This window comes from Vitis vinifera, chromosome 5 (assembly GCF_030704535.1).
Source record: "Vitis vinifera cultivar Pinot Noir 40024 chromosome 5, ASM3070453v1".
Taxonomy (NCBI): domain Eukaryota; kingdom Viridiplantae; phylum Streptophyta; class Magnoliopsida; order Vitales; family Vitaceae; genus Vitis; species Vitis vinifera.
The window spans coordinates 3,411,874-3,428,597 of NC_081809.1; the positions used below are offsets into that span (position 1 = coordinate 3,411,874).

The 16,724-nt window shown below is 36.2% G+C and overlaps 2 protein-coding genes across 2 annotated transcripts in view; one reads left to right on the forward strand and one right to left on the reverse strand.

Annotated features, from left to right (window-relative positions):
* LOC100266516 (small ribosomal subunit protein eS21) overlaps nt 1–16,724 on the reverse strand; it is an 85,027-nt gene that overhangs the window by 21,851 nt on the left and 46,452 nt on the right. The window lies entirely within an intron of this gene.
* LOC100245917 (probable histone-arginine methyltransferase 1.3) lies at nt 1,953–16,694 on the forward strand. The gene is made up of 15 exons (XM_002273887.4): nt 1,953–2,416; nt 2,745–2,807; nt 3,332–3,434; nt 4,865–5,008; nt 5,177–5,280; nt 5,413–5,511; nt 5,613–5,682; nt 7,398–7,494; nt 8,389–8,443; nt 9,130–9,213; nt 10,402–10,479; nt 14,807–14,910; nt 15,042–15,214; nt 15,296–15,447; nt 16,360–16,694. The coding sequence occupies exons 1-15, from the start codon at nt 2,219–2,221 to the stop codon at nt 16,411–16,413; spliced, it is 1,578 nt and encodes a 525-aa protein (XP_002273923.1). The 5' UTR covers nt 1,953–2,218; the 3' UTR covers nt 16,414–16,694.

Genomic DNA, 16,724 nt, shown 5'->3' on the forward strand with positions numbered 1-16,724 from the left:
TTCACATTTGTTTTATTGCTTGAAGATGGACAGTTTTTGATCCTCCTGTAGTAGAATTGGTTGACATGGCTATTACTGGATAATGCTCTGGGCATATTGTTTCAGCAAGTTACCAAGTTGGATTTTCTGGGTTTGATTCTACTTTTTTATGTTCTCTCTCCCTCTCTTCTTTTTGGATAGATCACTTTTTTATGTTCTCGAGTTTGGAAACCAAGACAAGTATCACGAACTGGTATCAAACCCCTGTTTCTTATCCCTTCTCAACTGAGACAAGCATCAGTTTACTGGTGACCTCTTTCCATATAGATTCGTAATGCTGAAATTGACCTCATCTAGATGTAAAGTTAGTTTGATGTCTTAATCCTCAAAGCTTATTGAATAACTCACGCTCTTCTGGGGATAAGTTTGATTCCCGGGAAGTACTAAGGAAATAAAAAGATGTTAAAGAAAATGATTTTTTTGTGTTTTAATAAAATCAAAGATACTTAAAATTAATTAATTTTTCACATGAAGCTATTCATTGTGTCACCTCATCTCAAAAGGATTCAAAGCTGCAAAAGAAAAGTAGAAAAGTAGAAAACAAGGCGGGCGGGAACAACCCAACCCCTGATTCAATTTGTGACACCAGCCTGGCCATTACCATATAAGATGAGCCAAGATGCGCATTCAAAATCACATGTGAGCTGTCAATTCATCATGCCACTCAAATCTGCCCCATCATTTCTCACTTGTGGCATGAATATCTGTATCTATACGTGCAGCCTAAACAGGAAGCCATCTGCCCACACTACCATCAACCCAAATCCACAAAGTATTTTGACTATTTTCGGAAACAATGTTTGATGCTACGGAGAATAAAAATTTATTTCTAAAATATTATTAACATATATATATATATATATATATATATTTTTTTTTTTTTATGTTTTTAAATTATTTTTAAAATAATTATTAAAAATATAAATAAAAGCATTTGAAAAAAGATTGTCTAAAATGAATAATTATTTTTTACTTTTTACTTGTGATAAAAGAAAACTACGCCCTAAAAGGAATTTGTGGCCCTAGGAATACATGCAGGAGCTTTGCCCTTCATCAACCTCTCCTAAATTTGGAGCCACTTTAATTATTTATTTTAAAAATCACTTCATTTATTATAGAATATGTTATTAAAAATATTATTATTACTTACATTAATGGATTCTCTGTGATTGAGAAAGGAATGGCAGCAACTAAAGTGGCTGGTAAAATATGAGCAAAGACGGTAGAGTAAAGGTCTGTTTGGTAGTTGGATTGAAAAATAATTCATAAAAATAGTTTTTATAAATTATTTTTTAGATTTTATAGAATAAAAATTTATTTAAAAACTTAAAATATTTTTAAATATATTATAAAAATAATTTTTATATTTAATATTTAATTATTTTACATATTTATATAATTATTTCTTAAAGTAATATTAAAAAAGTAAGTGAAAATAATAGAAAATACTTGAATTATGTTATATGAAAATATTTTGTTTTTTATGTTTTATTGGTAATCGTGTTTTTTTGAAGAACAAAAAAACTGTTGTTAAAAACAGTTCTGAAACAGGAATTAAGTTATTGCTTTCAAATTATGTTTTTGTTAACACTTTTAAAAAGTATTTTCTTATGTTTTAAGAATTGGAATTAGAAACAGCAGAAGAAGCGTTTTTAAAAATATAAAAATAAAATCGAAGTGCATTGAAGATGCTAAAGCCGAAATGCATCAGGGAATGTGCTGAGTGACTGAGTCACTCGGTTGGATCCCCATCCCTCTAGTGAAAGCCTCAGATCTAAGATGAATCTAATCCAACGGTCCGGATAATTTCACCTACAAACACCGACCTCTCCCTATAATCTATATGCCTTGCACAACCTCACACGTCACCAAAATTTACGAAAAATTCCAGTGTCAGCGTCTAACAGCGAACCAAGGCATATTTTCCTGCAACATCTCAGCCGTCCGTTTTCTGGGTCCCATTTTACCATGTACGGCTCAGATGTACAGGCAAAATCTTTATATGTCCCCAGCGACAGACTCTTGGGGCTCTCTCTTTCGTCCTTTTTTTTTTTTTCTCCTTTCCTCCTCTGTGGCGGCTCTAAGCTTTTCGGTACCGAGCTTCACGCTCGATACAGAAACCCTAACTGCTCGTACTGTACATAACCAAACCGCATATTAGAGCTTCGGCGACACAGCAATGGAGGTTTCGCTAGGGCACAAGCGCAAGCAACAGGAGTTCTCTTTGGTCTCAATCTCGCATCTCTCCCCTTCTTCTTCTTCGACTTCTCCTTCTCCTCCAGTGGTCGCTTGCTTCAGTGCCGCTTCTTTAGAGCTTCGATTCCAGCAGGATTCTGACTCCTCTGATGTCATTAAGTTTGATCTCCAAGCTGCTCAGGTTTGCATTTTTTTTCCCTCTTTCCATTTCCGCTTAGCGCATAGCAAAGCAAAGCAAATGAAAAGGAAATCTTGAGCATTGTGCTTTTTAGTGAAATACATTCGAGGATATCATACTTTTTTTTTTCTCTCTTTTATCAGCAACCAAACAGGAGGTAAATGTACCACTATTTGTCTGGTGTTTTTATTGATTATGGATTTTCTTATGCTATGCCTTTTTCTTTTTCTTTTTTCTTTTTCCTTCTGAGGTTGTAATAATTTTCGTAAAATTGTGGATTGGATTGTGATAAACTGCACTGGTATTTGGATTTTGTCTTTATTTTCTTCAGGTATTCAAGTTAAGCCCCGTCCAATCTGTTTGCATATCTGAAGGTTCTGAAGCTGCAAAAGAGGTATAGCATTTTATGAATAGTTAGGCTTTGCTCGGTTTGGAATTTCAATTCTGTGGTTTTGGAGTTCATAAATTTGGCTTATTTTCAAATTCATTGGTATTTAAAAGCAACTAGACTGTAGATTTAAAATTTTTGGGAAACCTAATACCAATCCAAGGTCACAGAATCAAGAACCGCCCTATTATTTTGGTTTCTGCACTTAAACAAGGAGCAGGTTAGTTTTTAGTGTTCACGGACTTCCAAATATTCTCTCTTTGTTTTACTTTGAAGTTTTTATTTTATGTTTATTTTTTATTTAATTTGGATGCAAATGTGATGCACCAGAAATCCTGGGTACGAAAATGTTTTTTTTTTTGGTTATTTTAAGGCTTCACTCGGTGTTCAGCCATTTCGGTTTTATTTTTTCTACATTTGAATGTTTATCAATTTCTTTGGTTGGCACAACAGTGTATGATATGGGGTTTGTGTTCATTGTATCACTTCCAGCTGTTACTGTGTTTTTAAAGGTTTTACTTCTTGACCAGAAATCCTATTCAAGGGGAATCGTGATTGAATTTAACAATGAGGAGCAGAGCAAGGCCTTTTATTGTGCGTTTGAGCAATGGAAGAAGGAAGCTTTTGTTCAAGGTGCTGTTTGGAATAAAAATCCATGTATCATGCAAGTAATAGATTTACATTTACATTTCAAATATATCAATTTTTTGGTATTTCTTGCAAATAATCAAGCAAAAATGGTGTGGCCCAGATTTTTGAAAGAGTTGTCTTCTTCTATCTATGAATTATACTTTGTCATCAAATGCGGATGCTCAACTTTATTGGTACAATGCAACTATTAATGATTTGTGATTCTTTGCAAAAGCATTCCTTGAAAAAAAAATTGTCTCTCTCTTTTATTTAATATTTTAAGCAACACACAATCAAATTGGAGTTTCCTCAACCAAAATCTGATTTTTAGTTTCTGCTTGTATTATCAATGTTATTAAATAGAACAAGTATGGAAAATTGGAAGGAGATCTCTCACCTATGTTAGATTTTTTTGATCAGTGCCTATGTTAGATTTGATCACACACTGTCATTATTTAGAGTCAAGTGGTCATGCTACTGATGTAAAACTAAGAGAGATGTAATGCTTTTGGACATTTCATAGATTTTACCATTAAGATTGGTGCATATGCTAGATATGCATATGGCACACAGGCCAAATAAATGGCTGGTTTCAATATTATATATGCCTTCATCAGTGTTATTCAAGGTGTTCGCCTGGGTCGCCTTGGTGATCATGCAATGGAAAGTATGGGGCAGTCCCCTGTTGTAGACCCAGGTGAGGCATCTTCAAACACTAGCTACCTAGGGAATCTCCTCAACAAAGACTCCAAGGTGATAGGATCCGTGTCCTTCTGAAGCCGAGGTGACATAGTTATTTTTAGATATTGGTGCCTCAATATGAAGGCTCCCTATATTCGAAAACAATATATCATTGTGTTAGATACATCTCTCATAATGTTATGACTTGTCTTATTAGAAAACTAAACAATCGGAAGTTATTAGTAGTTAGAACTTCCTGTCTACCAGCTGGAGTAAATTAGAATATAAATTGTGAACAAGATTATTATTATTATTATTATTATTATTATTATTATCATTATTATCATTTTTATTTGAACTAGTTCAATGCTTTGTATGTTAAAGAACAAAAATTTATTACTATTGATTGTTGAATGATTATCATGATGACGACGCTGAAGATGACATTATATCTTTTTTAGCATCTCAGTAGATATAAAAAGAAATTCTTTTTATGGGCTCACTTGTCTCAGGCTATCACCTTGATTTTTGCCTTTTGCCTAAAAAAATAAGGCCTTATCAGCTTTTTCCCTTTGCTCTTGAAATGACAGCCCACATAAATATATTAGAAGAATATATTCTTCACAAAGTTTGCTTGGCTTGCTTTCCAAAGATGTTAACTATAACAGCACAAGCATGTGCTGTTAGAACTTAAATCAAAAGCAATTTCTGATTGTGGAATTTTTGCGATCTAATTGTTTGTTCCCTTCCAGAAGCACAATTACCAAATGGAACTGTTTCAACTTCTAAAAGCAAGTTTGATGATAAGATAGAGGCATCTTCTGCAAAAATGTACTTCCATTACTATGGGCAGTTGCTACATCAGCAAAATATGTTACAAGATTATGTGAGAACAGGTTATATCACCAGCTGTAATTTTGTCTCTCCCTAAGTTCAGTTACATCAATATGTTCACTTTCAACTTTGTAGTTGAAATTTTTGGCTAAAGTGCAATGTTTCTCGTCTGGTTAATAAAATATATTCTTCTTGTATGCATCAATTACATAATGGATTTTGTTTTTTAGGAACCTATTTTGCTGCAGTTATTGAGAACCGTACAGATTTTACTGGTCGAGTGGTCGTTGATGTTGGTGCTGGTAGCGGTATATTGTCGTTATTTGCAGCCCAGGTACAACCAATTTTTTTTTATCAAGAAGGTTTATTATGTCACATGGTAATTCGTGCATGCTTTTTGTTTGAGTGTGGGTGCTTGTATGTGATGAATTTTTAAGTGATCTCAATTCTTTTTCCCTGCAACTAGGCTGGCGCCAAACATGTGTATGCTGTGGAAGCATCTGAAATGGCAGAATACGCACGTAAACTTATTGCTGGAAACCCATCACTGGGTAAACGGATTACAGTAAGATTTTTGTTTTGACATGACATTTCAATCTTTCTACCAATATCATCATCGATTGTTTTTCTCATTCTCTCCAAGCCTCTGCTTAATCTGAAATATAGGTAGTGAAAGGTAAAGTCGAGGATGTTGAATTGCCTGAGAAAGCAGATATTCTGATCTCTGAGCCAATGGGTAAGTTTATTGTGCCACACTTTCTTTGTCATTCTTGTGGATATTAACATTTTCTAGTTGCTTAAATTGTGCACCATTTTGCCATCAATAGATTAGGATACACTTTCCTTAGTTATTGTTTCTAGCAATAATTAACTTCTCATGGCTCCAAGGCTTTTAGGAAGGGGTGTTTAGGTCAGTTGAGAAACAGAGACACTTTAAATTATAACATGGTCAATGCAATATGTTGGAAAATGAATAAGTTTTGGACATGTGAAGGTAGACGGGGTACATTTAGATGGAAAAGCAAGCCTATCAAATGAAAACACCAGTGCAGCTGGCATCATGGTAAGACAAACTTGACAATTTTACTGGTCCCTTTCTTCCTCTTGAGAGTTTGCATTAGTCTTTGGATTCCTTACCAGAAGTCACTGTGTTGTAGCCCCACATTTTGGTGGGCGCCCTTTGTTAGAAACAACATTTCATTTACTAAAAGAGAGAGGATACAAGGAAGATGAGCTATCCTTCAAATAGAACAAGACAAAGGTACCAACCGAGGAACAAGAGAAGTTCCCTATGCCTATCATGAAGAAGGAATGAATGCTTCAAAAACCTCTAACCAGGAGGCTACTTGCTTTGCTAACTGATTCACTACCTTGTCAGCTGATCTAGGTCTCTAGTCCATTCCAGCTGTTTTTTGAGGTCCAAAATTTTGCAAATCCAAGCATCTGACCTCCATGCACCTGCTTCCAAGAGAGGCCCAAGAAATGAGAATGCTTGCATTCCCTTCCACAGGAGTTCCATTAATCCTTGGAGTTTTAACCTCAGAAAACCCTTACCACAAAGCTAGGATCTTTTATTTCTATAATCGACTGAGAACCAATAGGCTTGGGTTCGGCCATAATTGTACCGCCATTGTGATCTTTGGAAATCCCTGTAATCCTCAGCTGACAAGACTTTTCCACAGAGCAGCCATCATAGTCAAGTTTGGAACCTCCTAGGGAGGGGGCTTCCAAACTACCAAAGCCCCAACCTGAATCCTACTGCCTCCATGGACTTCTTTTTATTGTCGCTGAACCATGCTACTGGACAACCAGTAAACTTCAAGGAAACTGCTCCCTAAAGAGAGTTACAGGGATTTTCTCGACTTGTCTTTAAAAATATCTAACATAGCAGAGAGCATGGTTCATTTACAAATTACATTACTTCTTGGACTACCCCTTAGTCCTCTAATAGCAATGAGCATCAAATCATCCAGATTCTCTGCTTGGTTTAGATTATGAAAACTCAATAGCCTTTTATTTGATTGTTTTCTTGAAATCTGAATTCTCACAATAGAGTACCATGAATTATTATCCTAATATATTTTGTACCTGTATCTTGGCCTCTGGACTTAAGGGTCTAAGCATATCCTTATCCAGTCACATGGGTATTCATTTTTCATAGCGAATAAATTAATAAGGAATGACATTTGTCTCCTTTTGATCACAGATATATTTTTCTGGTTGTTTTGTCATCATGCTGCGACATACGTTTGCTCAGAATTTGCTTATTGTTTTTTTCATTTCATTTTCTTAGTTAATGATTATTTTCATCCTTTCCTAAAAGGAAAATTTCAATAAAATATATGGTTTGGAGATTAAAGGTGTTAATGTTATTATTGTAATGGGGAAATTACCTATTACTTTGTGTATTTTGGAGCCAGTTTGGTTTAGCAATTTTTCTTTGGCTTATAGGCACTTTGTTAGTCAATGAAAGAATGCTGGAGTCCTATGTGATTGCAAGAGATCGGTTCTTGATTCCTGATGGAAAAATGTTTCCTGGAATTGGAAGGTGAATACAACCCTTAACAAGCCTTCCCTTCCTTCACATTCTTATATCTTGGGTGTTTTGGTGCTTTACCACTTCTAATGTGATTTTGATGGGAATGACCCTACTTTAAATTGTTTCACTTCTTGTGAAAGAATTATAGTTGACATTGAAATGTTATACAATCCTCTTTTACCTATCAAAAAAAAAAAAAAAAAAAAGTTGACATGGAAGTGGCTTTGATATTTATGCCAAATCTTCCCTAAATGTTCTATATGAAATTTGTGGATAAAATATTATTGCTTGATCCTGCTATGCAGGCTTTGTATTTTACTTGATCCATTATTTTACTTTGATGAAATCATGAGCCTCTCAGGAAGCCTTTCATTTTATTGGTTTGATTTTGCAATGCAGACTTTGTGTTTTATGTGCTTTCTTTCTTTTTATTTTTTTATTTTTAGACTTCCCTTTGTTTAAATAACATAATGCAGCTCATTGACTGTGGCTCACCTACCAGTGAATCTGCTATTGTTGTTATAATTCCCATACATCTGCAATTCGATTAACAATTTGTGGAATGCAAATCAAGTAATTGTATTTCTGAAAATGGAAAATTATAAACTTCACAATCATTTGGAGAAAATCTGAGACCTTTTTTTTATTCAAGAGAAAGTTACTGTTACAGTTCATGCATTCTGTATTGAGATAACTTTTTCCATATGTATTGCCATAGGTTGTTTCTTCTATTTGCATGCATAAATAGTAGCTGATTGTTCAGGTTTGCAGGTTTTTAACATAGGCTACTGATGTGTATAGCTATTAGGACCCTTGTGTTCCTGGTGTTGTGCTTTCAAATTTGAATTTATGGCTTGTTATATTTATTATTTTTTGGTTCCCATGATTTGGTTACTCCTGTAGGATACATATGGCACCATTCAGCGATGAATACTTATTTATTGAAATTGCGAATAAGGTATGTATTTGAAATTGTTTTTGCTGAAGTATGTGGATTTGTCAGTATTATTTATTGTTCACTTCATTCAAGGAATGAAATTATTTTAGAAATCTCAGTGAGTTAGTGGTGGAGACTTTTGACTGCAGCCAAGTCAATTTAAGCTTCTCAATGCAAGCTTATCCTTTGAAGTTAACCACTTGACTCTGTGTATAAATTCGTGCACAGTGATTTGCTTGCACGTTGTCTTGCATGACTTTCCTTTGTTGTTATTACTGTAAGATAAAACTTCTGTAGGACTAAACAGGAACATTTAAAAGAATGTTAGTGTTTTCATGATGGTTGTTTTGGAAGTTAAAAATCTGGCATCTGTGTACATAAATGCTTTAAAAAATCCTGAGTATGCTCCTTTCTTGTGCACAATGTGGAGGTTTAATTGAGTGCCAAAAATCAATGCATTTCTGAAGAAGGTATTAAAGGAAACATAAGCTTTGAATTTAATTCCAAATGGTTGCGATATAAGTACTGTTAATGATGACAATTCCTGAACTCAACACAGGAAGGTATTGATATCATGATAAGATTGTTTAATATATTTTTTTGTTGCATAATATTAGCTTTTTTTTTTAACATAAAATAAAATTTAAATTTTAAAATTTTATTTCTAAGTTTGGAAAAAAAGTAATTGTTTTTGTTCATATTTTCAGGCTCTTTTTTGGCAGCAGCAAAGCTATTATGGGGTTGATCTGACTCCCTTGTATGGATCTGCATTCCAGGGATATTTTTCTCAGGTTTGTATTGAGTTGCATGTTTCAGAAGTGCATCAGCATTTGAAATCTTAATTTAGTTAAAACTTACACTAGCTTCAACCTCATGCAAGTGCACTGTTAACCATAGATCGGCTACAGTACTTGTTTTTTTGCATCATTACAAGCATGTTTAAAATTAGAATATAGGTCCTCTTCTTATCTTTTTCTCAGTCTTCTATTTATAGTTTAGTTTTGAAGATTAAAGTTTAGTGTTCTAACATAAGAACTGTTTCGCTGTAAAAATATCGTTAGAAAATATGGCATCCTCCTGCAAATTTGCTGCTTTACAAACCACCTTAAAAATGTGTTAGACTGCATCATAACAATATGATGTGGACTGTAAAATTTTTCCTGGGTCCACCTCAGATATGTTTTAGTCAGTCTAAATCCTCTGAGTGGAGTAGGAAGTTTGATTCTACTTTCTGCAATTTATCCCTTGGGTGGAAGTTCAATTTGTCTGGATACTCTAACCTTAATACAAAGTTACAAGCCTAAACAAGCACATCACTTCCCCCATTCTTTTTGACTGCTTCACAGTCTGTTCAAAATGCTGGCTTGCTCTTTTTCTCATTTACTATCAATAGTTTTGCAAAAGGTGGATTCTAATTTCACCTGCATTCTTATTTTCCAAAAATTAGTGAAGATTTTGAGAAATTATTTTATATGATTTTTGCAATAAATCTTGGCATTTACTTGTGTATGTATGTGTTTTCTTGAATTTTCATGTTTATCTCTGGACTCTCTTCAATAAGATACATAAGGGACTGCATCTGAAATTCTCCCATGCATGGTTGTTATAGGTGAATTATGATGGTGAGAACAATGCACGTGCTTAATATGCCTCTGAGAAAACAATTAGGAAGGGGAATGCAGCATTCAGTAGCTAGTATTTCTACACAGTGTTTCTTGTAGAGATTAGGATCGGAAGAGACTTGGAATGAAATTAGTTTGGAGATTTATTTTGGATGGTGGTTTTCCAAAGCTTAATGAAATTTCTGCAGAAGTTCTTGGCAAGTGATCACTGACAATCTCTGGTGCAGGGTGTGCATGGATGACATTTTGTTATCACTGCTATGCTGCTCTTCTGTTATATTTTCATGGTAACTGCAATTCAATGATTTAGGTTTTTCTGCCTAATTATTTACTGTGTCTTAATTTACTTTTCTGCAGCCAGTAGTAGATGCTTTTGATCCAAGGTTATTGGTGGCCCCTTCTATATCTCACACTATAGATTTCGCTAAAATAAAGGTATTAGATTACTCTATGAAGAAATTTTGAGCTTGTTATTCACTGCACATATCTCTTTTATATGTGAATTTCCCTTACTTGCTTCATGAGGCATGAGTCCTGGTTTTATAAAATCTTATTTACCCGTTTTCAATTTCCCTTGCTTCATGTTTGCCTCATCATGAAGATCTTAAGTTGGAATACAAGAGGTTTAGGATCTAGGAAGAAAATGAGGACTGTGAGAAGGTTTTTAAGTACTCAAAACCCAGATGTGGTGTTGCTTTAGGAAACAAAGCGTGAAATTTGGGATAGGAGGTTTGTGAGTAGTGTTTGGAAAGGTAAATGTCTGGATTGGGTTGCTCTTCCTGCTTGTGGGGCGTCGGGGGGGATTGTGATCTTGTGGGATTCAGTTAAGTTCAATTGTTCAGAGAAGGTGTTAAGATCTTTCTCTGTTACTGTAAAATTGAAATCTGATGAGGAAGGGTTTTTTTGGTTAACCTCAGTGTATGGCCCGAATAAGGCAGTGTGGAGGAAGGATTTTTGGATGGAGCTTCAAGACCTGCATGGTTTGACTTTCCCAAGGTGGTGCGTAGGAGGGGATTTTAATGTGATCAGGAGGATATCTGAGAAGATGGGGGACTCTAGGTTTACAGTCAACATGAGGTGTTTTGATGAGTTTATAAGGGAAAGTGGTTTGTTGGATCCCCCTCTTAGGAATGCGGCTTTTACATGGTCAAACATGCAAGTCGATCCTATTTGCAAGAGGTTAGATAGGTTTTTGTTCTCTTCTGAGTGGGATTCTTTTTTCTCTCAAAATATTCAAGAGGCCCTTCCTAGATAGACCTCTGACCATAGCCCAATTTGTTTGGAAACTAATCCTTTTAAATGGGGGCCGACTCCTTTTAGGTTTGAGAATATGTGGTTGCTCCATCCTGAGTTTAAAGAGAAGTTTAGAGATTGGTGGCAAGAGTGTATGATTGAAGGTTGGGAAGGTCACAAGTTTATGAGGAAACTAAAGTTTATTAAATCAAAGTTGAAAGAGTGAAATATAATGGTCTTTGGAGATTTAAGAGAGAGGAAAAAGCATATTCTTACGAACTTAGGCAGAATTGATCGAATTGAACAAGAAGGGAATTTAAATCTTGATCTGGTTTCGGAAAGGACCTTAAGAAGGAAGGAGTTAGAGGATTTGTTATTGAAGGAAGAGGTACAATGGAGACAAAAATCTAGGGTTAAGTGGATTAAAGAAGGGGATTGCAACTCTAAGTTTTTTCACAGAGTGGCCACTGGAAGAAGAAGCAGGAAGTTCATAAAGTCTCTGATTTCTGAGAGGGGGGAGACTTTAAATAATATTGTGATTATTTCTGAGGAGATTGTAAATTTCTTTGGGAATCTCTATTCCAAACCCGAAGGTGACTCTTGGAAGATTGAAGGGATTGATTGGGCCCCTATTTCTGAAGAGAGTGCAATTTGGTTGGATAGACCGTTTTCTGAAGAGGAGGTTCGAATGGCAGTTTTCCAATTGAATAAGGAAAAGGCCCCTGACCCTGATGGCTTTACTATAGCAGTTTATCAAGAGTGTTGGGATGTGATAAAAGAGGATCTAATGAGGGTGTTTTTTGAGTTCCACACTAAGGGGGTAATAAATCAAAGTACAAATGCGACATTCATTGCTATGGTGCCTAAGAAAAGCCAAACTTTTAAAATCTCAGATTATAGACCTATTAGTTTGGTTACAAGTTTATACAAGATAATTGCTAAGGTCTTATCAGGGCGTTTACGCAAAGTTCTACATGAAACAATCTTTGGCTCTCAAGGAGCCTTTGTGGAAGGGAGACAAATTTTGGATGCTGTATTGATAGCCAATGAAGTGGTGGATGAGAAAAGAAGGTCAGGGGAGGAAGGGGTAGTCTTCAAAATTGATTTTGAGAAGGCCTATGATCATGTGGATTGGAGCTTTTTAGATCATGTGCTTCAAAGGAAGGGGTTCAGCCAAAAATGGAGATCTTGGATGAGGGGTTGTTTATCTTCTTCTAATTTTGCAATCCTAGTTAATGGGAATGCAAAGGGTTGGGTTAAGGCCTCTAGAGGTTTGAGACAGGGAGATCCTCTTTCTCCTTTCCTTTTTACTCTAGTAGCAGATGTTCTAAGTAGGTTGATGATTAGAGCTGAGGAAACTGGGATAACTGAGGGTTTCCTTGTGGGGAGGGATAGGACTAGAGTGTCCTTGTTACAGTTTGCTGATGATACCATATTTTTCTCTAAAGCCTCTTTGGACCTTCTTCAAAACCTTAAGATTATCCTTTTGGTTTTTGGGCAAGTATCTGGTTTAAAAATCAACTTAGAAAAAAGCACCATTTCAGGTATTAACACTAGGCAGGAGTTGTTGTCTAGTTTGGCTTTGGTTTTGGAGCGCAGAGTGTCAGAGTGGCCTTTGTCTTATTTAGGCCTTCCTTTGGGAGGGAACCCAAATACAATAGGATTTTGGGATCCAGTGGTTGAGAGAATTTCGAGGAGGCTGGATGGGTGGAAAAAGACCTATTTGTCTTTGGGAGGGAGGATTACTTTAATTCAGTCTTGTCTGTCTCACATCCCTAGCTACTTCCTCTCCCTCTTTAAAATCCCTGTATCTATAACTTCAAAGATTGAGAAGATGCAAAGGGATTTTCTTTGGTCTGGGGCCGGGGAAGGGAAGAAAGATCACTTAATCAGATGGGAGGTTTGGGCTTTGGGAAGACTTCTATGAGAAATAGTGCCCTCTTAGGGAAATGGCTGTGGAGGTTCCCTAGAGAAAGGAGCAGTCTTTGACATAAGGTTATTGCGAGTATATATGGGATACGTCCTAATGGATGGGACGCCAACATGGTGGTTAGATGGTCTCACAGATGTCCTTGGAAGGCTATTGCTCAAGTTTTCCAGGAGTTCTCTCCTTTTGTCCGCCTAGTGGTGGGCAATGGGGAGAGAATTCGGTTTTGGGAAGATCTTTGGTGGGGAAACCAAACTTTGTGTGCTCAATTTGCTGATCTCTATAGAGTTATTTCTGTGAAAAACCTCACTGTCTCAAATGTCCTTGGCAATTCCTTACCATTGTCTTGGAATTTTAACTTTCGCCGCAATCTAACGGATTCAGAAATTGATCTCCTTCAGAGATTAATGTCCTCCCTTAATTCTGTGCTTCTTTCCCCTTCTTCATCAGACTCAAGAGCGTGGTCTTTGTCTTCGTCAGGCTCGTTTTCAGTGAAATCTTTTTTCTATGCCTTGTCAAAAGTTTCAAATCCCTTAATGTTCCTTCCGGCCAAGTTTTTATGGAGCTCAAAAGTCCCTTCAAAGGTTAAGGCCCTCGCTTGGTTAGTAGCACAAGGGAAGGTAAACACTAATGACAAGTTGCAATTGAGAAGACCCTACAAAGCCCTCTGTCCTCAATGGTGCATTCTTTGCAAAGGAAATGGAGAGTCGATTGACCACCTTTTTCTTCATTGTCCCGTTACCATTGGACTTTGGCACAGGTTGTTCAATCTAGTAGGTGTGATTTGGGTCCCTCCAAGGAGCCTTGAGGATATGTTGGTTATTTCTTTTGAAGGCTTGGGGAACTCATTAAGAGGCAAGACACTTTGGCAAATTGCTTGCCTTACTTTGATTTGGATGGTGTGGCAAGAAAGGAACAATAGGATCTTTGAGGATAAAGGGAGAATGGAAGAGATGGTTTGGGATTTGATCCGGTTTTATTCTTCTCTATGGGCTTCTTGTACTGAAGCTTTTAGAGGAGTTCCTCTAAGCATTCTACAACTCAATTGGATTGGGGTTTGCGTTTCAAGAGTTTGAAGATTGATGGGGTTTCTTTTGTTTTTAGAGTTCTATTGTTGGGTGTTTTTCCTTGGTACTTGTGTAGGAAGGACCTCTCATCCTTCCCTTGGTTTTTTTTCTCTTTCTTTTGTCTCTTTTTTCTCTCCTGTATTTGTTCTTTTATTAATATAATCTTCTTCGTTTCTGATCAAAAAAAAAAAAAAAAATGTTTGCCTCATCATTTCATACACCTTAACTGTATTTTCATTCTTGGTCTGCCTTGGGTTCTGTTTATTGTGGGAGAATTTTTTTTGGGGGGGTCTGTATAAAATATCTGAATTCTGCAATTGCTGCAACTCAATTTTCTTATCAACATATATATATATATATTATTAAATTCAACATGTTCCTATTAGGTTATGAAATTATTCATGGTAGTCTTAGCTTCACCCTTGTTGCTTGATTCAGTTTTATTTTCTCTGGAAAAAGGTTGGCTGCCTTTTTATGCTTGTTGGTTGACAACATTCCACTAGTCATCACAGGTATCTCTTGATTTGTTCTGCAGGAAGAAGAGTTGTATGAAATTGAAATCCCACTGAAGTTCATATCCCTTGTGGGTGCTAGAGTGCATGGATTAGCTTGTTGGTTTGATGTGTTGTTTAATGGGAGGTAAGTTGTGTGGCATGCTCAGAATGTCTTCTGCAGTTATGATAAGCTTGCATCCTGAACATTCTTTTTAGCATATGGGATTGTGGCTACAGTTGATATGCTTATTGTTGTGAAATTGATTTGATCTGCAGTACTGTACAAAGATGGCTTACCACTGCCCCTGGTGCCCCAACAACCCATTGGTACCAATTACGTTGTGTTCTATTGCAACCACTTTATGTCATGGCAGGACAAGAAATAACTGGCCAACTTCGCTTGGTTGCTCACAATGCTCAAAGTTATACAATACATTTGACGATGGGAGGTTGGTTTATATATTCTGCTTCTTGTGTTTATGTTGTTGATTGGTTGCCTGGGTTTCCTAATTAGATATCAACTTGAGTAGTTAAAATGTGGGGCCCCGGTGCTGAACAAGGGGAAGTTCTGCAGTCATCATCTTGCAAACTTGATCTTAAAGAACCCTATTATCGGATGTCTCAGCCACAGGCCTATACAGTGGCCCCGGATCAGCAACAACATCCACTAATACACGCACAGGTATTTTGACTAACCTCACCATCTTGTATTTCTAAATTAATCAAGAACAACCATATTAATGCTATTCCTCCTGGAGCTGAAATCTTCTGCCTTGGGTTTTTCATATACTCTCAATTAATTACATATCCTCTGCTATAGAACATAAATATTACTCTTTTTAGAACATAATTTTATGCTAGTTTTGAGGATCCATACTCAAGGTTTTGATGGACAAAAAGTCAATCAAATCATAGGCAGGCATGGTGTTGTAATATTATTGGCCCTGAAACCAGGAATCAACTCCAATATATCATAAAAAATGCTCATATAAGTTGCCTACTTTGATCTTTTAGGATGAACTTTGTATATGGACCAACTTATCAAATAAAAAATAAAAGAAATACTTTGTATATGGATGAATCAAAGGGTCACTATCGTCATAATGGGACACTGCAGGTTCTTGCTGTGTTTTGCTTAGAAGAGAGGCTCACATGGAATGCTGCGTGTAATTTTAAATTCTTTTGGATAGCTGGTAGTTTGGGGTGAAGACTCTTCTTGAACCCTGATCAATAATTCAGTGTTCTCTCTCTCACTCTCTTCCTTGTATTTCCATCCTACACAACCTATGACAAAAATTTCATGATTTTGTATACTAAAATGGAAGTAGATGGGATTGCCATTTTCAGTTCTGGAACACCATAAAATACAGTGCTCATGTTGAGATCTTATATCTTTTGGTCAAGAGGAGATCACAGTAAAATTGAAGATCATGCTCACACATCTTTATATTTCATAATCTGTCTTTAGTTAAATACCATGACTATACCAGTGCATAAGAAAAACTGTGTTGGTGAACATTATATCTCATATCTTGCCATGCATGATTTGCCATTATTACTCGGTCTGGAGTAACCCCATTTGATTTCTGAACAGGATATACATATTCAAGGCCAGGATGCAGATGAGCCTGACGTTGAGCTCCAATGAGCCCACTGATAAAAAATTGCTCAATCACTGGAGGTTTGCAAGGAAGCTTCTAACAGGATCCCATGTTTGTAACATAACAGCATTACCCTAGAGGATTTGCATCAATCCTTCCAGCTTGTTTAACACTACACCACCCTAATTGGTGCCGATCCCTGGTATAGTACACCATCATTCCATTGTTTAATTGCTTGAGTGGTTGCGGAGGCGGATTGGTGCCAATGTTATCAAAGATATATAACAATGCATAATAAACAATGCTTCATGGTGCAAAATTCTGGAAATTACTAAGCTTCTCTGCTCTGGGTTCAATT